Source organism: Ranitomeya variabilis, chromosome 6 (assembly GCF_051348905.1).
Source record: "Ranitomeya variabilis isolate aRanVar5 chromosome 6, aRanVar5.hap1, whole genome shotgun sequence".
Lineage (NCBI taxonomy): Eukaryota > Metazoa > Chordata > Amphibia > Anura > Dendrobatidae > Ranitomeya > Ranitomeya variabilis.
In genome coordinates this window covers 20,045,560-20,069,634 of record NC_135237.1, presented here as the reverse complement: position 1 = coordinate 20,069,634, position 24,075 = coordinate 20,045,560, and the positions used below count along the sequence as shown (strand labels likewise).

Below are 24,075 nucleotides of genomic sequence, written 5' to 3'. Positions count from 1 at the left end.
AGAGTTAGGGGGAGCTGAGCACAGTCACTCAGCTGTGAACACTAATTATGAATGCAATATTTCCCTTATTAATTATTGTTCTTTCTTTCCCTGTCTCTCAGTAGGTAATACTTGGGGCAGTCGCCCGCTCGCTGTGTGTCTGCTGGGAACATACGCTCGTGGAAGAAGGGGTTAATGTACAATGTACCAGTAGAAATAATAGGGCTTAGAATAAAAATAATTCAATAATTTCCTTTTTTTCCCTTTTTTTTTCAAATAGGTAACAAGGCATTGTGGACACTAAACTAGCTCAAGAACTGGCGGGACAAGGACTTCAAGTTCCCCTAATGGACGACATCGCTATGGAGGAACACTGCTCTCCGGCCTCCGACAGATAGGCTCTCACGGCCTCCGACAGATAGGCTTTCACGGCCTCCGACAGATAGGCTCTCACGGCCTCCGACAGGCTGTCTCTGTAGGGGGAGGGGGAGCCGAGCACAGCGTATGGGGTCAACACTGAGGGGCATGGCGGGGGTACAGGCAGTCCCTGTGGGGTCAGGGGAGGGTTAGGGGGGCTGTGTTGTTACTGCTATGAACACTAGTTATAAAATACAATATTTCCCTTATTAATTTTTTTTCTTTCCCTGTGTCTCAGTAGGTTAACAGAGCGTCACCCACAGGAAGCTCTTGGGACAGTCGCCCGCTTGCTGTGTGTCTGCTGGGAATGTACGCTCATGGAAGAAGGGGTTAATGTACCAGTAGAATTTATAGGGCTTAGAATAAAAATTATTTAAAAATTCAATAATTCCCTTTTTTTTTCAAATAGGTAACAAGGCATCGTGGACACTGGCTCAAGAACTGGCGGGACAAGGACTCCCAAGTTTCCCTAATGGACGACATCGCTATGGAGGAACACTGCTCTCCGGCCTCCATCATCATGTGGAGCAGCTAAGCCTCTTCATCCTCGGTTTGGGTAAGTGACAGTCCATGTATGTACGGTCTAAGGAGCGGTCATGGCACATGTACATACATGTATGTGTATACATGTATATACAGTCAGCTGTCATGGCACTCGGGAAGTCACACCAGGGGGCTGTGTGGCTCTGTGGTCCTCTACAGCGCCACACGACCCCCTCTACAGCGCAAACGACCCACTCTACAGCGCACACGACCCCCTCTACAGCGCTACACAGCCTCCACAGCCCCATACCAGGCCCACAGACTCCCTCAGCCCCCCTTTACTGGCCCCTGCAGCACACCACAGGCTCTGACAGGCTATCACACACCAGGCCCTCAGTGACTGCCACACAAGGCCCTCAGTGTCAGAGCCAGCATTCTCTGCCACTCAGGGCCAGCATTCTCTGCCACTCTGAGCCAGCATTCTCTACCACTCTGAGCCAGGATTCTCTGCCACTCTGAGCCAGGATTCTCTGCCACTCTGAGCCAGGATTCTCTGCCACTCTGAGCCAGGATTCTCTACCACTCTGAGCCAGGATTCTCTGCCACTCTGAGCCAGGATTCTCTGCCACTCAGAGCCAGCATTCTCTGCCACTCTGAGCCAGGATTCTCTGCCACTCTGAGCCAGCATTCTCTGCCACTCTGAGCCAGCATTCTCTGCCACTCTGAGCCAGCATTCTCTGCCACTCAGAGCCAGCATTCTCTGCCACTCAGAGCCAGCATTCTCTGCCACTCAGAGCCAGCATTCTCTGCCACTCAGAGACACACAGCCTCCACAGCCCCCCTTTACTTGCCCCTGCAGCATGCCACAGGCTCTGCCACAGCCCCTAAGTGACCCTCCTCCAGCCCCTGACACCCTCCTCCAGCCCCTGACACCCTCCTCCAGCCCCTAAACACCCTCTTCCATCCCCTGACGCCCTCTTCCATCCCCTGACGCCCTCTTCCATCCCCTGACGCCCTCTTCCATCCCCTGACGCCCTCTTCCATCCCCTGACGCCCTCCTCCAGCCCCTGACGCCCTCCTCCAGCCCCTGACGCCCTCCTCCAGCCCCTGACTCCAGCCCCTGTCACCCTCCTCCAGCCCCTGTCACCCTCCTCCAGCCCCTGTCACCCTCCTCCAGCCCCTGTCACCCTCCTCCAGCCCCTGACACCCTCCTCCAGCCCCTGACACCCTCCTCCAGCCCCTGACACCCTCCTCCAGCCCCTGACACCCTCCTCCAGCCCCTGACACCCTCCTCCAGCCCCTGACACCCCTCTGACACCCCTCCTCCAGCCCCTGACACCCCTCCTCCAGCCCCTGACCCCCCTCCTCCAGCCCCTGACCCCCCTCCTCCAGCCCCTGACCCCCCTCCTCCAGCCCCTGACCCCCCTCCTCCAGCCCCTGACACCCTCCTCCAGCCCCTGACACCCTCCTCCAGCCCGACTCCAGCCCCTGTCACCCTCCTCCAGCCCCTGACTCCAGCCCCTGTCACCCTCCTCCATCCCTTGACACCCTCCTCCATCCCTTGACACCCTCCTCCATCCCTTGACACCCTCCTCCAGCCCTTGACACCCTCCTCCAGCCTCTGACTCCAACCCCTGACACCCTCCTCCAACCCCTGACACCCTCCTCCATCCCCTGACACCCTCCTCCATCCCCTGACACCCGACTCCAGCCCGTCACCCTCCTCCAGCCCCTGACTCCAGCCCCTGTCACCCTCCTCCATCCCTTGACACCCTCCTCCATCCCTTGACACCCTCCTCCATCCCTTGACACCCTCCTCCAGCCCTTGACACCCTCTTCCAGCCCGACTCCAGCCCCTGTCACCCTCCTCCATCCCTTGACACCCTCCTCCATCCCTTGACACCCTCCTCCAGCCCTTGACACCCTCCTCCAGCCTCTGACTCCATCCCCTGACACCCTCCTCCATCCCCTGACACCCTCCTCCATCCCCTGACACCCTCCTCCAGCCCTTGACACCCTCCTCCAGCCTCTGACTCCAGCCCCTGACTCCAGCCCCTGTCACCCTCCTCCAGCCCCTGACACCCTCCTCCAGCCCTTGACACCCTCCTCCAGCCTCTGACTCCAGCCCCTGTCACCCTCCTCCAGCCCCTGTCACCCTCCTCCAGCCCCTGACACCCATCTCCATCCTGACACCCTCCTCCAGCCCCTGACACCCTCCTCCAGCCCCTGATACCCTCCTCCAGCCCCTGACTCCATCCCCTGACACCCTCCTCCAGCCCCTGACTCCATCCCCTGACACCCTCCTCTATCCCCTGACACCCTCCTCTATCCCCTGACACCCTCCTCTATCCCCTGACACCCTCCTCTATCCCCTGACACCCTCCTCTATCCCGACACCCTCCTCCAGCCCCTGACACCCTCCTCCAGCCTCTGACTCCAGCCCCTGACTCCAGCCCCTGTCACCCTCCTCCAGCCCCTGACACCCTCCTCCAGCCCTTGACACCCTCCTCCAGCCTCTGACTCCAGCCCCTGTCACGCTCCTCCAGCCCCTGACACCCTCCTCCAGCCCCTGACACCCATCTCCATCCCGACACCCTCCTCCAGCCCCTGACACCCTCCTCCAGCCCCTGACACCCTCCTCCAGCCCCTGACACCCTCCTCCAGCCCCTGACACCCTCCTCCAGCCCCTGATACCCTCCTCCAGCCCCTGACTCCATCCCCTGACACCCTCCTCCATCCCCTGACACCCTCCTCTATCCCCTGACACCCTCCTCTATCCCGACACCCTCCTCCAGCCCCTGACACCCTCCTCCAGCCTCTGACTCCAGCCCCTGACTCCAGCCCCTGTCACCCTCCTCCAGCCCCTGACACCCTCCTCCAGCCCTTGACACCCTCCTCCAGCCTCTGACTCCAGCCCCTGTCACCCTCCTCCAGCCCCTGACACCCTCCTCCAGCCCCTGACACCCATCTCCATCCCGACACCCTCCTCCAGCCCCTGACACCCTCCTCCAGCCCCTGACACCCTCCTCCAGCCCCTGATACCCTCCTCCAGCCCCTGACTCCATCCCCTGACACCCTCCTCCATCCCCTGACACCCTCCTCTAGCCCCTGACACCCTCCTCTAGCCCCTGACACCCTCCTCCAGCCCCTGATACCCTCCTCCAGCCCCTGACTCCAGCCCCTGACTCCATCCCCTGACACCCTCCTCCATCCCCTGACACCCTCCTCTATCCCCTGACACCCTCCTCTATCCCGACACCCTCCTCCAGCCCCTGACACCCTCCTCCAGCCTCTGACTCCAGCCCCTGACTCCAGCCCCTGTCACCCTCCTCCAGCCCCTGACACCCTCCTCCAGCCCTTGACACCCTCCTCCAGCCTCTGACTCCAGCCCCTGTCACCCTCCTCCAGCCCCTGACACCCTCCTCCAGCCCCTGACACCCATCTCCATCCTGACACCCTCCTCCAGCCCCTGACACCCTCCTCCAGCCCCTGACACCCTCCTCCAGCCCCTGATACCCTCCTCCAGCCCCTGACTCCATCCCCTGACACCCTCCTCCATTCCCTGACACCCTCCTCCATCCCCTGACACCCTCCTCCATCCCCTGACACCCTCCTCTATCCCCTGACACCCTCCTCTATCCCGACACCCTCCTCCAGCCCCTGACACCCTCCTCCAGACCCTGACACCCTCCTCCAGCCCTTGACACCCTCCTCTAGCCTCTGACTCCAGCCCCTGTCACCCTCCTGTAGCCCCTGACACCCTCCTCCAGCCCCTGACACCCTCCTCCAGCCCTTGACACCCTCCTCCAGCCTCTGACTCCAGCCCCTGACACCCTCCTCTATCCCCTGACACCCTCCTCTATCCCCTGACACCCTCCTCTATCCCCTGACACCCTCCTCCAGCCCCTGACACCCTCCTCCAGCCCCTGACACCCTCCTCCAGCCCTTGACACCCTCCTCCAGCCCCTGACTCCAGCCCCTGTCACCCTCCTCCAGCCCCTGTCACCCTCCTCCAGCCCCTGACACCGGGCCCTCAGTGACCCTCCTCCAGCCTCTGACTCCGGGCCCTCAGTGACCCTCCTCCAGCCTCTGAGACACTACATATGGCAAATGCAAGGTAAAGCCGAGTCCCGTCCCGCAAGAGGGACTCCGGTCCCTCTTGCGGGACGGGACTCGGCTTTACCTTGCATACGTCCCACCAGCGTGACTCGGGTCCCTCTTGCGGGACGGGACTCGGCTTTACCTTGCATTTGCCTTGTGTGGTGTCTAGTAAGACGCTCATTTCGTTGCTCGCTGTCTCACTGTTGTCAGGCTGGAAGAGCCCGGGGCAGGTTGTCAGAGGCTGTCGGAGCCTGAGGGCAGGTTGTCAGAAGCGGTCAGAGCCTGGGGACAGGTTGTCAGGTGCTGGAATTGTCCGGCGCAGGTTGTCAGAGGCTGTCGTAGCCTGGGGGCAGGTTGTCAGAAGCGGTCGGAGCCTGGGGGCAGGTTGTCAGAGATTGGAATAGCTCGGGGCAGGTTGTCAAAGGCTGTCGGAGCCTGGGGGTAGGTTGTCAGAAGCTGGAAGAGCCCAGGGCAGGTTGTCAGAGGCTGGAATTGCCCGGGGCAGGTTGTCAAAGGCTGTCGGAGCCTGGGGTCAGGTTGTCAGAAGCGATCGGAGCCTGAGCAGGTTGTCAGAGGCTGGTAGAGGCCGGAGCAGGTTGTCAGAGGCTGTCGGAGCCTGGGGGCAGGTTGTCAGAAGCGGTCAGAGCCTGGGGGCAGGTTGTCAGAGGCTGGTAGAGCCCGGAGCAGGTTGTCAGAGGCTGGAATTGCTCGGGGCAGGTTGTCAGAGGCTGGAATTGCTCGGGGCAGGTTGTCAGAAGCGGTCGGAGCCTGGGGGCAGGTTGTCAGAAGCGGTTGGAGCCTGGGGGCAGGTTGTCAGAGGCTGGAAGAGCCTGGGGGCAGGTTGTCAGAGGCTGTTGGAACCTGGGAGCAGGTTGTCAGAGGCTGGAATTGCCCGGGCCAGGTTGTCAGAGGCTGGAATTGCTCGGGGCAGGTTGTCAGAAGCGGTCGGAGCCTGGGGGCAGGTTGTCAGAAGAGGTCGGAGCCTGGGGCAGGTTGTCAGAAGTGGTCGGAGCCTGGGGGCAGGTTGTCAGAAGCTGGAAGAGCCCGGGGCAGGTTGTCAGAGGCTGGAATTGCTCAGGGCAGGTTGTCAGAGGCTGCCGGAGCCTGGGGGCAGGTTGTCAGAAGCGGTCGGAGCCTGGGGGCAGGTTGTCAAAAGCTGGAAGAGCCTGGGGCAGGTTGTCAGAGGCTGGAATTGCTCGGGGCAGGTTGTCAGAGGCTTTCGGAGCCTGGGGGCAGGTTGTCAGAGGCTGGAAGAGCCCGGGGCAGGTTGTCAGAGTCTGGAAGAGCCTGGGGGCAAGTTGTTAGAGGCTGTGGGAGCCTGGGGGCAGGTTGTCAGAGGCTGTAAGAGCTCTCAACATGACAATTGGCATTGAAGGGGAGCTCACAGTCACGGCCTCATCTATCCGAAACCGCAACCGAAGCCGTCCGAAACGGGTCTTAAAATCTGGGGAATTTCCTTGGCTTTCAACCCCTAAAATGGCTAATAGCTGAGCGCTTAGTCTGCAGAGTTATCCAGCAAAAATATGAAAATGTCGGCCATTTTGACATTTGGGGTGGGGGGGGTATGAGACGTCTTTGCCCAGCGTGTGATATGTCAATCGTATAGAGAATTTCACCAGAAAAACAGCGGCGTGCTTGGTTTCTGCATGTTTGTCGTTCTTCGATTTAATGCAGCATTTCGCCTTTAATTCATTGAAGGGAGGAGTAAAAATGGGGGACCAATAGTATGGCTTGTATGGAATAGATTCTTCTAGAACATGCCCTTATGTGTCATTAAGCAATCACAGCCTACTGTAGTCTGAGATTCATTGGAGGGAGGAGTCTAAATGGGGGACCAATGTAAAGGCTTGTAAACAATAGATTTTTAAAACATGCCCCTTTTTTGTGGGAAGTTTACAAACAGCTCATTCATAGCTCATTCAAGCCTTGACACACACGTGGATACAATGGCATCTTCATCAGCAAAAGAGTAAAGGTACCGTCACACTGAGCAACTTTCCAACGAGAACGACAGCGATCCGTGACGTTGCAGCGTCCTGGATAGCGATCTCGTTGTGTTTGACACGCAGCAGCGATCAGGATCCTGCTGTGACATCGCTGGTCGGAGCTAGAAGTCCAGCGCCTTATTTCATCGCTGGATCACCAGCTGTCATCGCTGGATCGGTGTGTGTGACACCGATCCAGCTATGTGTTCGCTTGTAACCAGGGTAAACATCGGGTTACTAAGCGCAGGGCCGCGCTTAGTAACCTGATGTTTAGCCTGGTTACCATTGCAAATGTAAAAAAAAAACCACTACATACTTACATTCCGATGTCTGTCACGTCCCCCGCCGGCGGCTTCCCGCACTGACTGTGAGCGCCGGCCGTAAAGTAAAAGCAGAGCACAGCGGTGACGTCACCGCTCTGCTTTACGGCCGGCACTGACACAGTCAGTGCAGGAAGCCGCCGGCGGGGGACGTGACAGACATCGGAATGTAAGTATGTAGTGTTTTGGTTTTTTTTACATTTACAATGGTAACCAGGGTAAACATCGGGTTACTAAGAGCGGCCTTGCGCTTAGTAACCCGATGTTTACCCTGGTTACCCGGGGACTTCGGCATCGTTGGTCGCTGGAGAGCGGTCTGTGTGACAGTTCCCCAGCGACCACACAACGACTTACCAATGATCACGGCCAGGTCGTATCGCTGGTCGTGATTGTTGGTAAATCGTTTAGTGTAACTGTACCTTAAGTATATTACAAACCCCCAGCAGTGTTTATCTTCCTAATGTGCATGAGTTGATCCCACTTTCTCTTGTGATCACAGTTTGTTTGTGTTTGGCTGGGTCCGCACATGGTGTGAAAACACTATGTTGTGGCACACATCAATGTATGTCTTAGGGTATGTGCACACTTTGCAGATTTGACTGTGTAATTTTCTGTGCAGGTTCTGCATTTCTTGGCAGAAAATGCAGGTCAGAATCTGTGCCTTTTTTTTGTTATGTGCACACGTTTCCGATTTTTGTGTGGATTTCTTCTTTTTTACCCCTGCAGATTTCTATAATGGAATGGGTGCAGAACTGCACAAAAGAAGTGACATTGTTCTTTTTTAAATCAGCTGCGTTTTCCGTGCACATTTTTCTGCACCATTAGCACGGCATTTATTTTTTTTGCCCTTGATTTACATTGTACTATAAATCACTTGCGGATCTGCGTTTTTTTCCCGCGCAGAAACGCTGCAGATCTGCAAGTGATTTACAGTACAATGTAAATCAATGGCAAAAAAAATGTTTGCTAATGGTGCAGAAAACTGCACTGAAAACGCAGCCGATTCAAAAAAGGACCATGTCACTTCTTTTGTGCAGTTCTGCAGCGTTTCTGCACCCATTCCATTATAGAAATCTGCAGGAGTAAAAAACGCATGAAATCCGAAGCAAATCTGCAACAAAAATGCAGAAAATCCACAAGAAAAAGGCATCAAATCTACCCTTGCGTTTTCTGCCAGGACATGCAGATTTTGTGCAGAAAATTTTGCACCCAAATCTGCAACGTGTGCACAGAGCATAAAGGTGAATGCAAAGTAAACTATAGGTAGTCAGGAGTGACATCCGCTGCCTCTCAAGAGGGACCTCTGCCATCTCTCAGAAGGCACACCATGTTAAAGGGATGCTGTCAGCCGGTGTTTGCCATGTAACCTGAAGGCAGCATGCTGCAGGAGTTGAAAAACTTCCGATCTCACTGTCTGTCTACAATGTGTGTTTTTTGTTATCTTTATCTTCCAGCTATTGACAGTGATTTAACAGTGTCTGACCAGAGGCGCTTGTGTCTGCACTAAAAATCTCTCTATTAAGAGCCTGGTGTGGGGGAGTGACAGCTCTTCAATTCTGCTTCTTTTCTGTTTATAAAAACTTTAGTTGTGTCAGAACGGCCGTAGCTGCCAATCTGAGTGATTTCTCATTGAATTCAGAGTCTCTGCCTACATTATGCTGCTCTCAGATGAGGTAGCAAAAACCTGATGAAAAATCCCTTTTAACCCCTTAAGCCCCGAGGGTGGTTTGCACGTTAATGACCGGGCCAATTTTTACAATTCTGACCACTGTCCCTTTATGAGGTTATAACTCTGGAACGCTTCAACGGATCTTGGCGATTCTGACATTGTTTTCTCGTGACATATTGTACTTCATGATAGTGGTAAAATTTCTTCGATATAACTTGAGTTTATTTGTGAAAAAAATGAATATTTGGCAAAAATTTTGAAAATTTCGCAATTTTCCAACTTTTAATTTTTATGCCCTTAAATCACAGACATATGTCATGCAAAATACTTAATAAGTAACATTTCCCACATGTCTACTTTACATCAGCACAATTTTGGAACCAAAATTTTTTTTTGTGACGGAGTTATAAGGGTTAAAAGTTGACCAGCAATTTCTCATTTTTACAACACCATTTTTTTTTTAGGGACCACATCTCATTTGAAGTCATTTTGACGGGTCTATATGATAGAAAATACCCAAGTGTGACACCATTCTAAAAACTGCACCCCTCAAGGTACTCAAAACCAATTTCAAGAAGTTTATTAACCCTTCAGGTGTTTCACAGGAATTTTTGGAATGTTTAAATAAAAATGAACATTTAACTTTTTTTCACACAAAATTTATTTCAGATCCAATTTGTTTTATTTTACCAAGGGTAACAGGAGAAAATAGACCCCCCAATTTGTTGTACAATTTGTCCTGAGTACGCTGATACCCCATATGTGGGGGTAATCCACTGTTTGGGCGCATGGCAGAGCTCGGAAGGAAAGGAGCGCCATTTGACTTTTCAATGCAAAATTGACTGGAATTGAGATGGGACGCCATGTTGCATTTGGAGAGCCCCTGATGTGCTTAAACATTGAAACCCCCTACAAGTGACACCATTTTGGAAAGTAGACCCCCTAAGGAACTTATCTAGATGTGTGGTGAGCACTTTGACCCAACAAGTGCTTCACAGAAGTTTATAATGCAGAGCGGTAAAAATAAAAAATCATATTTTTTCACAAAAATGATCTTTTCGCCCCCAATTTTTTATTTTCCCAAGAGTAAGAGAAGAAATTGGACCTCAAAAATTGTTGTGCAATTTGTCCTGAGTACGCTGATACCCCATATGTGGGTGTAAACCATTGTTTGGGCGCAGGGCAGAGCTCGGAAGGGAAGGAGCGCCATTTGACTTTTCAATGCAAAATTGACTGGAATTGAGATGGGACGCCATGTTGCATTTGGAGAGCCCCTGATGTGCTTAAACATTGAAACCCCCCACAAGTGACACCATTTTGGAAAGTAGACCCCCTAAGGAACTTATCTAGATGTGTGGTGAGCACTTTGACCCAACAAGTGCTTCACAGAAGTTTATAATGCAGAGCCGTAAAAATAAAAAAATCATATTTTTTCACAAAAATGATCTTTTCGCCCCTATGTTTTTATTTCCCCAAGGGTAAGAGAAGAAATTAGACCACAAAAGTTGTTGTGCAATTTGTCCTGAGTACGACGATACCCCATATGTGGGGGTAAACCACTGTTTGGGCGCATAGAAGAGCTCGGAAGGGAAGGAGCGCTATTTTACTTTTCAATGCAAAATTGACTGGAATTAAGATGGGATGCCATGTTGCGTTTGCAGAGCCCCTGATGTGCCTAAACATTGAAACCCCCCACAAGTGACACCATTTTGGAAAGTAGACCCCCTAAGGAACTTATCTAGATGTGTGGTGAGCACTTTGACCCAACAAGTGCTTCACAGAAGTTTATAATGCAGAGCCGTAAAAATAAAAATTCTTTTTTTTTTTCACAAAAATGATTTTTAGCCCCCAGTTTTGTATTTTCACAAGGGTATCAGGATAAATTGGACCTCAAAAGTTGTTGTCCAATTTGTCCTGAGTATGCTGATACCCCATATGTGGGGGGGAACCACTGTTTGGGCGCATGACAGAGCTCAGAAGGGAAGGAGCGCCATTTGGAATGCAGACTTAAATGGATTGGTCTGCAGGCGTCACATTGCATTTGCAGAGCCCCTGATGTACCCAAACAGTACAAACCCCCCACAAGTGACCCCATATTGGAAACTAGACCCCCCAAGGAACTTATCTAGATGTGTTGTGAGAACTTTGAACCCCCAAGTGTTTCACTACAGTTTATAACGCAGAGCCGTGAAAATAAAAATTCTTTTTTTTTTTCACAAAAATGATTTTTTAGCCCCCAGTTTTGTATTTTTACAAGGGTATCAGGATAAATTGGACCCCAAAAGTTGTTGTCCAATTTGTCCTGAGTATGCTGATACCCCATATGTGGGGGGGAACCACTGTTTGGGCGCATGACAGAGCTCGGAAGGGAAGGAACGCCATTTGGAATGCAGACTTAAATGGATTGGTCTGCAGGCGTCACGTTGCATTTGCAGAGCCCCTGATGTACCCAAATAGTACAAACCCCCCACAAGTGACCCCATATCGGAAACTAGACCCCCCAAGGAACTTATCTAGATGTGTTGTGAGAACTTTGAACCCCCAAGTGTTTCACTACAGTTTACAACGCAGAGCCGTGAAAATAAAAAATCTTTTTTTTCCCACAAAACTTATTTTTTGGCCTCCAGTTTTGTATTTTTCCAAGGGTAGCAGGAGAAATTGGACCCCAAAAGTTGTTGTACAATTTGTCCTGAGTACGCTGATACCCCATATGTGGGGGTAAACCACTGTTTGGGCGCATGGGAGAGCTCGGAAAGGAAGTAGCACCGTTTGACTTTTCAATGCAAAATTGACAGGAATTGAGATGGGACGCCATGTTGCGTTTGGAGAGCCACTGATGTGCCTAAACATTGAAACCCCCCACAAGTGACACCATTTTGGAAAGTAGACCCCCTAAGGAACTTATCTAGATGTGTTTTGAGCGCTTTGACCCACCAAGGGCTTCACAGAAGTTAATAATGCAGAGCCGTAAAAATAAAACAAAAATTTTTTCCCACAAAAATTATTTTTTAGCCCCCAGTTTTGTATTTTCCCGAGGGTAACAGGAGAAATTGGACCCCAAATGTTGTTGTCCAATTTGTCCTGAGTGCGCTGATACCCCATATGTGGGGGGGAACCACCGTTTGGACGCATGGAAGGGCTCGGAAGTGAAGGAGCGCCATTTGGAATGCAGACTTAGATGGAATGGTCTGCAGGCGTCACATTGCGTTTGCAGAGCCCCTAATGTATCTAAACAGTAGAAACCCCCCACAAGTGACACCATGTTGGAAAGTAGACCGCCTAAGGAACTTATCTAGATGTTTGGTGAGCGCTTTGACCCACCAAGGGCTTCACAGAAGTTTATAATGCAGAGCCGTAAAAATAAAAATAAAAATTTTTCCCACATAAAATATTTTTCAGCCCCCGGTTTTGTATTTTCCCGAGGGTAACAGGAGAAATTGGACCCCAAAAGTTGTTGTCCAATTTGTCCTGAGTGCGCTGATACCACATATGTGGGGGGAACCACCGTTTGGATGCATGGGAGGGCTCGGAAGGGAAGGAGCGCCATTTGGAATGCAGACTTAGATGGAATGGTCTGCAGGCGTCACATTGCGTTTGCAGAGCCCCTAATGTACCTAAACAGTAGAAGCCCCACACAAGTGACCCCATTTTGGAAACTAGACCCCCCAAGGAACTTATCTAGATGTGTTGTAAGAACTTTGAACCCCCAAGTGTTTCACTACAGTTTATAACGCAGAGCCGTGAAAATAAAAAATCTTTGTTTTTCCCACAAAAATTATTTTTTAGCCCCCAGTTTTGTATTTTCCCAGGGGTAACAGGAGAAATTGGACCCCAAAGGTTGTTGTCCTATTTGTCCTGAGTACGCTGATACCCCATATGTTGGGGTAAACCCCTGTTTGGGCACACGGGAGAGCTCGGAAGGGAAGGAGCACTGTTTTACTTTTTCAACGCAGAATTGGCTGGAATTGAGATCGGACGCCATGTTGCGTTTGGAGAGCCCCTGATGTGCCGAAACAGTGGAAACCCCCCAATTATAACTGAAACCCTAATCCAAACACACCCCTAACCCTAATCCCAACAGTAACCCTAACCACACCTCTAACCCTGACACACCCCTAACCCTAATCCCAACCCTATTCCCAACCGTAAATGTAATCCAAACCCTAACCCTAACTTTAGCCCCAACCCTAACTGTAGCCTTAACCCTAGCCCCAACCCTAGCCCTAATGGGAAAATGGAAATAAATACTTTTTTTTTATTTTTCCCTAACTAAGGGGGTGATGAAGGGGGGTTTGATTTACTTTTATAGCGAGTTTTTTAGCGGATTTTTATGATTGGCAGCCGTCACACACTGAAAGACGCTTTTTATTGCAAAAAATATTTTTTGCGTTACCATATTTTGAGAGCTATAATTTTTCCATATTTGAGTCCACAGAGTCATGTGAGATCTTGTTTTTTGCGGGACGAGTTGACGTTTTTATTGGTAACATTTTTGGGCACGTCACATTTTTTGATCGCTTTTTATTCCGATTTTTGTGAGGCAGAATGACTAAAAACCAGCTATTCATGAATTTCTTTTGGGGGAGGCGTTTATACCGTTCCGCGTTTGGTAAAATTGATAAAGCAGTTTTATTCTTCGGGTCAGTACGCTTACAGCGATACCGCATTTATCTCATTTTTTTATGTTTTGGCGCTTTTATACGATAAAAACTATTTTATTGAAAAAATAATTATTTTTGCATCGCTTAATTCTCAGGACTATAACTTTTTTATTTTTTTGCTGATCATGCTGTATGGCGGCTCGTTATTTGCGGGACAAGATGACGCTTTCAGCGGTACCATGGTCATTTATATCAGTCTTTTTGATCGCGTGTTATTCCACTTTTTGTTCGGCGGTATGATAATAAACCGTTGTTTTTTGCCTCGTTTTTTTTTTTTTTTTTCTTACGGTGTTTACTGAAGGGGTTAACTAGTGGGCCAGTTTTATAGGTCGGGTCGTTACGGACGCGGCGATACTAAATATGTGTACTTTTATTGTTTTTTTTTATATATTTAGATAAAGAAATGTATTTATGGGAATAATATTTATTTATTTTTTTTCATTATTTTGGAATATTTTTTTTTATTTTTTTTTACACATTTGGAAAATTTTTTTTTTACTTTTTTACTTTGCCCCAGGGGGGGACAATACAGATCGGTGATCTGTCAGTTTGCATAGCACTCTGACAGATCACCGATCTGAGAGAAGTGCAGGCTGCTTCACAGTGCCTGCTCTGAGCAGGCTTCTGTGAAGCCACCTCCCTCCCTGCAGGACCCGGATCCGCGGCCATCTTGGATCCGGGTCTGGAGCAGGCAGGGAGGGAGGTAAGACCCTCGCAGCAACGCGATCACATCGCGTTGCTGCGGGGGGCTCAGGGAAGCCCGCAGGGAGCCCCCTCCCTGCGCGATGCTTCCCTGCACCGCCGGCACATCGCGATCATGTTTGATCGCGGTGTGCCGGGGGTTAATGTGCCGGGGGCGGTTCGTGACCGCTCCTGGCACATAGTGCCGGATGTCAGCTGCGATATGCAGCTGACACCCGGCCGCGATCGGCCGCGCTCCCCCCGTGAGCGCGGCCGATCGCCTATGACGTACTATCCCGTCACCAGGAATTAAGTCCCAGGTCACCTTGACGGGATAGTACGTCATACGGGATTAAGGGGTTAAAGGTGAAACATTGGAAAGTGTTTTGGTAAGCTGGTGTCACTGTTTTGGGCCAATTTCTCTGGAACCACATATCGTAGCTAGTCTGGGTAGCTGCCTCCCATTCCTCACATTTATTACTGAGAGTGTAAGAATTTCAAAGTCCTAAATGAATGCCATTCTGCATACGGAGCCAATTGACTGTTATGGCTCAGGTTGCTGTGACTTGCGGTTCTGGAGAAGCAGGGTAGGAATCGCAATTCTAATCCAAATTTGTAGGTCTCATCTGTTCTTGTACATGTATGTCTATTAAAGGTGAATGCAAAGTAAAGTATAAATACTCAGGAGTAGTGTTGAGCATTCCGATACCGCAAGTATCGGGTATCGGCCGATATTTGCGGTATCGGAATTCCGATACCGAGATCCGATACTTTTGTGATATCGGTAATCGGTATCGATATTAATGTGTAAAATAAAGAATAAAAAATATTGATATACTCACCTCTCCGACGCAGCCTGGACCTCACCGAGGGAACCGGCAGCTTCCGTTCCTAAGAATGAGCACTTGAAAGACCTTAGATGACGTCGCGGCTTGTGATTGGTCGCGTGAGCGGTCACGTGACCGCCAGGCGACCAATCACAAGCCGCGACGTCATCTAAGGTCTTTCAAGCGCTCATTCTTAGGAACGGAAGCTGACGGTTACATCGGCAAGGTCCAGGCTGCGTTGGAGAGGTGAGTATAGCAATATTTTTTATTTTTATTCTTTATTTTACACATTAATATGGATCCCAGGGCCTGAAGGAGAGTTTCCTCTCCTTCAGACCCTGGGAACCATACAGGATACCTTCCGATACTTGGTGTCCCATTGACTTGTATTGGTATCGGCGATATCCGATACTTTTCGGGTATCGGCCGATACTATCCGATACCGATACTTTCAAGTATCGGACGGTATCGCTCAACACTACTCAGGAGGGACCTCTGCCATCTCTCAGAAGGCACACCATGTTAAAGAGACGCTGATAGCAGGTGTTTGCCATGTAACCTGAAGGCGAATGCAAAGTAAAGTATCAATACTCAGGAGGGACCCCTGCTGTCTCTCAGAAGGGGCAGGCAGGAATCAGGGACTCGGTTACAAGGGGCAGGGGGACATGTTGCTGCTGCCGCACTTTCCACGAGTCCTGGCGCTGCTGGTCACATGATCAGCTATGAAGGAGGAGATGGAGAGTGCCTTGACCTGGGTAGAGTGAAGCAGTGGCCATTAGTAGACAGTAAATTCACACCAAATTTTAAGGTGCAAGTTCACATCACAAATGTGACTTAGCCTTTATAATTCCAACGCTGCATTACAAACCTTGCATTTCTTTTTTAATAGGTTGTCTAGGATGCCCATGACCTGTCCCAACTGCCACAGAGTAACAACCATACTCGCCAAACATCTCAGGCGGCGGTGTGGTAGGTTTGACACGGACGACCAGAGAAAAGCTACTTTGGCAATCGCGAGGCAGAACCTCATGAAAATTGCATCAAAGGGAGGGACCATCAAGTATGAAGACATAATGTCTCTTGGGTCCTTAGAGAACGTGGTTCCTTTCCTGGAGAATAGAGGATTCCTTGTGTTAAACAAGACAACGGCCAGGTATGTCCCCTTTTTGTCGACCTATGCCTCGAATATCTACTTGTCCGGTAATCAATTGGCTTTTTATAGTTTACAGGACTGTCCGAGATGTAGAGACACAGACACCTTCCACCAGTACTGAGCAAGCACCTACGGAGGGATCTCCAGCCCCTATGGATGACGGGCAGGATAGAGAATGCAATTTCCAAGAGAGCTTGAGGTTAGAATACATATGTGCTCTTGGCCTCACTCATCCCTGGTACCTGTTGCGGTGTATATACACAGGAAGTATATGTGTCTGTGTGTGTTTATCATTTTACAGGATGCTCCAACAGTCGCCAACTGTCAGTCCCTACGGTGTGGCGGGATCTCCACCCCCTATGGACCCTGAAGACTTTGGTGACAGATGGGAGAATGACGAGCCTATCGGAAGTATCCAAGTCGGAGAGATTTGCGTGAGGTCAGAGTATATAAATTGGGGGTGGGGGGAATTTTCTTAGCTTTATGCAGCTGTGCATGTTGATTCACTCACCCCTGGTACCTGTTGCAGTGTATGTACACGGGAAGGATACGTGCCCAAGTTTTTTTGTTTTTATATCTAATAATGTCTTGTAAAGGATAAACTGCTAACAATCTCTTCCAGCCAATCCTGTGACAGCAACATTGGTGATCCAGTCGAGGCTTCTGAAGATGTGTCTGCGGACATACCTACCTGTGCGGACCCGGGACAAGCACCTGCAGACATACCTACCTGTGTGGGCCCGGGACAAGCACCTGTGCATCTCGCAGAAGAAACGGATGACTCTTCAGCAATGGAAAATGAGGATGAAGAGGGACCCAGTACCTTGGATTCGCGAACCCAAAAGTTAGTTTATGGGTAATATATTTTCATGGCTTCTAAGGGTATGTGTCCACGTTCAGGATTGCATCAGGATTTGGTCAGGATTTTACGTCAGTATTTGTAAGCCAAAACCAGCAGTGGGTGATAAATGCAGAATTGGCGCATGTGTTTCTATTAGGCCGGCGTCACACTCAGCGTAAGACAATACGGTCCGTTTTTTATGGCCGTAATACGGAGAAATGTTCCCAAAATAGTGATCCGTAGGCAGGGTGTGTCAGCGTATTTTGCGCATGGCATCCTCCGTATGTAATCCGTATGGCATCCGTACTGCGAGATTTTCTCGCAGGCTTGCAAAACCGACATCTAATGGATTTATGTGCTCAAATGTTCGGTAAAACATATATACAGTATATATATATATAGATAGATAAATAGAGATATATATATATATATATATGTCATTGAGACACACATATATATATTCTGTATTTATATTTCATTCAGCGCGATATATGTGAAAAGCCGGTACCGTATATACTCGAGTATAAGCCGAGATTTTCAGCCCAAATTTTTGGGCTGAAAGTGCCCCTCTCGGCTTATACTCGAGTCATGATCGGTGGTGGGGTCGGCGGGTGAGGACTGTCATATACTCACCTAGTCCCGGCGTTCCTGACGCTCCCCCCGCAGCCTCTTCCCCTGAGCGGTCACGTGGGACCGCTCATTAGAGAAATGAATAGGCTGCTCCACCTCCCATAGGGGCGGAGCCGCCTATTCATTTCTCTAATGAAGCGGTGCCGGTGACCGCTGATAGAGGAAGAGGCTGCGGCATCCGGAGACCAGCTGTCCGGGGGAAGGAGCAGGACGCCGGGAGCAGGTAAGTATCACATATTCACCTGTCCTCGTTCCACCCGCCGGGCGCCGCGCCATCTTCCCGGCGTCTCTCTGCACTGACTGTGCAGGTCAGAGGGCGCGATGACACATATAGTGTGCGCGCCGCCCTCTGCCTGATCAGTCAGTGCGGAGAGACGACGGGACGCTGAGGAGCTGCAAGCAAGACAGGTGAGTATGTGTTTTATTACTTTATTGCAGCAGCAGCAGCAATGGCACAGATTTTTGTGGAGCATCTCTGGGGCAACGGTGCAGAGCATTATATATATATGGCACAGCTATGGGGCAACGGTGCAGAGCACTATATGGCACAGCTATGGGGCAACGGTGCAGAGCACTATATGGCACAGCTATGGGGCAACGGTGCAGAGCATTATATGGCACAGCTATGGGGCAACGGTGCAGAGCACTATATGGCACAGCTATGGGGCAACGGTGCAGAGCATTATATGGCACAGCTATGGGGCAACGGTGCAGAGCATTATATATATGGCACAGCTATCTATGGGGCAATGGTGCAGAGCATTATATATATATGGCACAGCCATCTATGGGGCAACGGTGCAGAGCACTATATGGCACAGCTATGGGGCAACGGTGCAGAGCACTATATGGCACAGCTATGGGGCAACGGTGCAGAGCATTATATATATGGCACAGCTATCTATGGGGCAACGGTGCAGAGCATTATATATATGGCACAGCTTTATTTGGAGCATCTATGGGGCCATAATGAACGGTGCAGAGCATTATATGTGGCACAGCTTTATGTGGAGCATCTATGGGGCCATAATGAACGGTATGGAGTATCTATTTTTAATTTTGAAATTCACCGGTACCTGCTGCATTTTCCACCCTAGGCTTATACTCGAGTCAATAAGTTTTCCCAGTTTTTTGTGGCAAAATTAGGGGGGTCGGCTTATACTCGAGTATATACGGTAATTCAATTGCCGGCTTTTCATTTCTCCTGCACAAACCCGACAGGATATGAGACATGATTACATACAGTAAACCATCTCATATCCCCTTTTTTTTTGCATATTCCACACTACTAATGTTAGTATTGTGTATGTGCAAAATTTGGCCGCTCTAGCTGCTAAAATAAAGGGTTAAATGGCGGGAAAAAATTGGCGTGGGCTCCCGCGCAATTTTCTCCGCCAGAGTGGTAAAGCCAGTGACTGAGAGCAGATATTAATAGCCAGGAGAGGGTCCATGGTTATTGGCCCCCCCTGGCTACAAACATCTGCCCCCAGCCACCCCAGAAAAGGCACATCTGGAAGATGCGCCTATTCTGGCACTTGGCCACTCTCTTCCCACTCCCGTGTAGCGGTGGGATATGGGGTAATGAAGGGTTAATGCCACCTTGCTATTGTAAGGTGACATTAAGCCAGATTAATAATGGAGAGGCGTCAATTATGACACCTATCCATTATTAATCCAATTGTATGAAAGGGTTAAAAAAACCACACACATTATTAAAAAGTATTTTAATGAAATAAACACAGCGGTTGTTTTAATATTTTATTGCTCTCTCAATCCACCTGAAGACCCTCGCTTGGCAAAATAATAAACCAACAATATACATACCATCCGAGGATCTGTCAGGTCCCACAAGGTAATCCATCTGAAGGGGTTAATTATTTGACAGGCAGGAGCTGCGCTAATGCACTCGCTCGTGTCTGTAATCCCCCGGGTAATAAAAGGAAATCTGAGTGATCTGTACTTACATTGAGTTGCGGTGAGGCGCCCTCTGGTGGAAGTACAGATCACTCAGATTTCCTTCATTCCCCGGGGATTACATACACGAGCGAGTGCATTAGCGCAGCTCCTGGCTGTAAAATAATTAACCCCTTCAGATGGATTACCTCGTTGGACGTGACAGTTCACCAGAGGGTATGTATCTTGTGCGTTTATTATTTTGCCAAGCGAGGGTTTTCAAATGGATTGAGAGAGCAATAAAATATTAAAACAACCGCTGTGTTTATTTCATTAAAATACTTTTTAATCATGTGTGTGTGTGTTTTATTAACCCTTTAAAACAATTGGATTAATAATGGATAGGTGTCATAATTGACGCCTCTCCATTATTAATCTGGCTTAATGTCACCTTACAATAGCAAGGTGGCATTAACCCTTCATTACCCCATATCCCACCGCTACACGGGAATGGGAAGAGAGTGGCCAAGTGCCAGAATAGGCGCATCTTCCAGATGTGCCTTTTCTGGGGTGGCTGGGGGCAGATGTTTGTAGCCACGGGGGGGCAAATAACCATGGACCCTCTCTAGGCTATTAATATCTGCCCTCAGTCACTGGCTTTACCACTCTGGCGGAGAAAATTGAGCGGGAGCCCATGCCAATTTTTTCCGCCATTTAACCCTTTATTTTAGCAGCTACAGCGGCCAAATTTTCCACATACACACTACTAACATTATTACATCAGTATTTGTAAGCCAAAACCAGGAGTGGAACACTTAGAGGAAAAGTATAATAGAAACATATGCTCCACTTCTGCATTTATCACCCACTCCTGGTTTTGGCTTACAAATACTGATGGAAAATCCTGACCAAATCCTGAACGTGGACACATACCCTTATGGTTTCTAAAATATCTCAACGTTGGCTTGCTGTTCTTTCCTCCAAAATTATAGAATTCTGCAGACAAAATGGTCAACTGATGTCAGGAAAAAGATGAAGACTGCAGGTCTTTATAAGCGTCATTCGCTAACTCATCCTATCTTGCAAAGGTTTGCTGATTATTTACAAAATACTTTGCGTGTTCAAAACTACAAGCAAGAAGTTGAGAACGTCGCAAGATTCCTTTACTTTATGGACCCAGTGCAGGTGACCTTGAACTTTGTGCTGGACATCGAGAGGGCTATCTCATTTTTTAACAAGCTACAAGATTTGAAGCTCGCATCCCAGACAATATTTAACTACTTGAAGCATCTGAAGAGGTTCATACACCATCAACTCAGGGCAACCAATCTGGCGCATGAGAACAGGGAATTGTATAATTCCTTCAAAATATTCAAAGGGGTGACAAAAGACCTACAGACTAGCCTGTCCAAAGGGATTTCAAAGGAGGTTGTTGGCAAAAGGTGAGTTATGAGCTATTATGATTTGTGTATATTTCCTAACAATAAATACTTAATCCCCCTCCGGGTTTTCAGATGAACTCACTTCATATGTTTTAATTTTTTCTTAGATATAAAGCATTGAATACTTTAACAATGACCGCAGCGGAGGCTCAGAAAATTCTGGATGTCGCCAAACTGGATTTTTTGAAGTGTCTCAGAAAGATTCGTGCAGGGAGCAAAGTTAAAGAACAACAACTGCAAATCCTTAATTACCTGGAGTGCCTCCTAGTGCTGAAGCACGGACAAAGACCAGGAGTAGTACAACATACGACTAAGTAACCACCTCCTCTAGTTTGTCCTGTTTTCTTAAGTGACACTTGTTGTTCAACTTGCCCATCTCCTGACTCGTAGGTTATTGAGTGGAAGGAGAGGATTCAGCATCAGTATAAAGGAGAAGCCTTTGTGGTCATCGGGTCAAGGAACACAAGACTTCAACACAACAAGTGGCCAGCTTTGTGTTGACTCCAACCGAAGAAGAGGTAGGCTTTCTCAGTCTCCTTACTGCAAAGTTGGAATGTGAGTTTTTCAGTCACATCATAATTCTATTTTTTTGCCTTTAAAGTGGTTCAATGTGCATTTTACACATGTGCGACCTGTACTGAGCAGTACCGAAAATCCGGAAGATCCATTTTTTTTTTGTCCACTAAAGGGAATGCGATTTACAACGTAACCAATGATATGAACCACAGCCAGCACCTCCAGGTATTTTATTGTGAAATGGAAATAATACCTGCTTTGAAATAAAGTTGACAAACACTAATGCTTTTTTTTTTCTCGACTCCCCTGAAGGGCTGCAGAACAGAGCACCAGTGGAAGAATAGACCAGGCAGCTGACTCTGACTTGGATAGCGATGAAGAGTATTCGAGTGCAAGGTGAATAGACCTTTTACTCCAGTACCATGGTACCAAGCTAAAGGATGGCAAAAGAAAAAGGGGAGAGAAACCAGCGCTGCTTATGGTCAGAACGCAGTACATAAAGTGCACATGCACATATTGATTTCTAACTGTATTTCAGAAAGAGACATTGAGCAAACAATTGATAAATTCTTTGAGCCACCCCGCCATGTCATGGCATTCTCATAATGGGGCAGTCCTCCTCTACGTGTTTTATATTTGCTGTGCCATTACTGCGTTCTGACCATAAGCAGCGCTGGCTCCCCCCCTTTTTTTTGCCTAGACATTGGTTAGTGGTTGACCACCACTGTTGCCGTGCGCGCTGGGCCATGTGCGCCATTCTCTCTGTGTTCATTATGATTGCTCTAGGCTGCTGTACACACATGCAGCAGCCCTGCCCTGCCCCAGGTTCTGTTTGATTGTGCACCTGTGCCTTGGCCTGTCTCATGCTTTATCTGTGGTGCTGGGGTGTGGGTTGGACCTGAAATGTCAATCTGGACCTGGTCGACCTTTTTCTGTGCTTGCCCCTTCTGGCACCATGGGAGTTACTCAGTAATGCTTCAGGTACAGCTCTTACCTAATATGGTCTTGCTTTTAGGAAGCCGTAGTGGCACAGCAAATGTAAAACACGTAGAGTAGGACTGCCCCATTATGAGAATAGCCTTGACGTGGCGGGATGGCTCAAAGAATTGATCAATTGTTTGCTAAATGTCTGTTTTTGAAATACAGTTAGAAATTAATATGTGCATGTGCACTTTATGTACTGCGTTCTGACCACAAGCAGCGCTGGCTTCGCCCCTTTTTTTTTTTTTTTTTTTTTTTAAGCTAATGGATGCACTCATTATCAGCTTTAATACTATTGTATTCATTTTAGGGCACATGTACCTTCCTTTCACATGGAAACGCGATCGAGGCAGAAGCAGTTAAGAGAAAGGAGCTCATCAAGGTAACTATTCAACACTTCTATTTATATTAAATTCTCACTGTAGTTGTAGAGACCAGCTACAGAAGCCACTGAGTCTGAAACTGCAGATAATTCTATTGTATGAAACGTTGAAAAGTGCACCTGTATGTCATTTCAAAATTCCATAGAACATTGGCTGCAGTGTCAAACTCGCATCTCAAACTGGTGTGTGTGTGTGTGTGTGTGTGTGTGTGTGTGTGTGTGTGTGTGTGTTCCCTCAAAGGGGAACTTTGGAGGCGGGATATTTTTTTCAGAGTTGAGTCCTATTCATTCCATAGGATAGGGGATAACTAGCTGATTGGCGCAGGTCCCGCTGCTGGGACTCGCACTGTCCATGCAAGATTGACGTGTATTCATAGAAAATAATGGTAGACCCATGCACATCACAGGATAAGCCGGAGATCACAGCTCCTGCTCCTAGCTCTGTCATGTCTGTGCGTAGTGCTGATGATCGGTGCAGGTGCCAGCAGCAGGACCCACACAGATCAGTTAGTTGTCCCCTATCTTATGGATAGAGGGCAACATTGGAAAAAAAAAAAAGTCCTGCCACCAGAGCTCCCCTTTAATGTGATAGCCAGGACACGTTTCTGAAAAACCTAAAGCATAGTGACACCTTGCAGCATTTGTGTTAAGTATTATTGCATTTTGGCTAAGTGCCAGTATGCTAGAAGTGTGTGTTGTTTTTTTTTTATGCATGTATTTCAGTTGTAATATCATTATTCATTTTTCCTTCAAAGAACTGAAAAATCAAGGACATCGCAGATGACAGGATGGAGGATGAACCCTGTGGTTATGCTGAAGCGACTGTAAAGTTCAGTTTTGGTTGTGTATTAGGTGGGTACTCTAGTAATAGAAAAACATAGCTTCCAGAAATGTGTGGCATTGAGTTCAATGGAGCCGAGCATCATGACTACATTTAACGCCAGTTCAGAAGTGGCAGTTTTTTGTAAGGAGGTAGCAGTTTTTCTAGTACTAGAATTAACGTTTAATTGAGTCCATTCTTCTGACTTTTTTTGCAGGTGAAATTTAGTTGTTTAAACAATGTACATGTTGCTGTTCTTTGTTTTTGTTTAATAAACTATTGGTTTTCATTCTA

The 24,075-nt window shown here is 48.7% G+C and overlaps 1 protein-coding gene across 1 annotated transcript; it reads left to right on the top strand.

Moving 5' to 3' along the window:
- The first annotated feature begins 512 nt into the window (after window positions 1-512).
- LOC143783364 (uncharacterized) lies at window positions 513-24,075 on the top strand. The gene is made up of 14 exons (XM_077271773.1): window positions 513-705; window positions 806-952; window positions 16,013-16,092; window positions 16,216-16,276; window positions 16,353-16,475; window positions 16,578-16,715; window positions 16,899-17,120; window positions 20,633-21,082; window positions 21,190-21,396; window positions 21,473-21,600; window positions 21,684-21,823; window positions 21,911-21,994; window positions 22,890-22,961; window positions 23,717-24,075. Exons 3-12 carry the CDS (start codon window positions 16,023-16,025, stop codon window positions 21,953-21,955), a joined length of 1,584 nt encoding a protein of 527 aa, XP_077127888.1. The 5' UTR covers window positions 513-705; window positions 806-952; window positions 16,013-16,022; the 3' UTR covers window positions 21,956-21,994; window positions 22,890-22,961; window positions 23,717-24,075.

Coding starts and splice junctions, on each gene's coding strand:
- LOC143783364 (XM_077271773.1), top strand. CDS start 16,023: ATGCCCATGACCTGTCCCAACTGCCACAGAGTAACAACCATACTCGCC. Junction 16,277..16,352: donor TTAAACAAGACAACGGCCAG/GTATGTCCCCTT, acceptor TATAGTTTACAG/GACTGTCCGAGATGTAGAGA. Junction 21,824..21,910: donor ACCACAGCCAGCACCTCCAG/GTATTTTATTGT, acceptor ACTCCCCTGAAG/GGCTGCAGAACAGAGCACCA.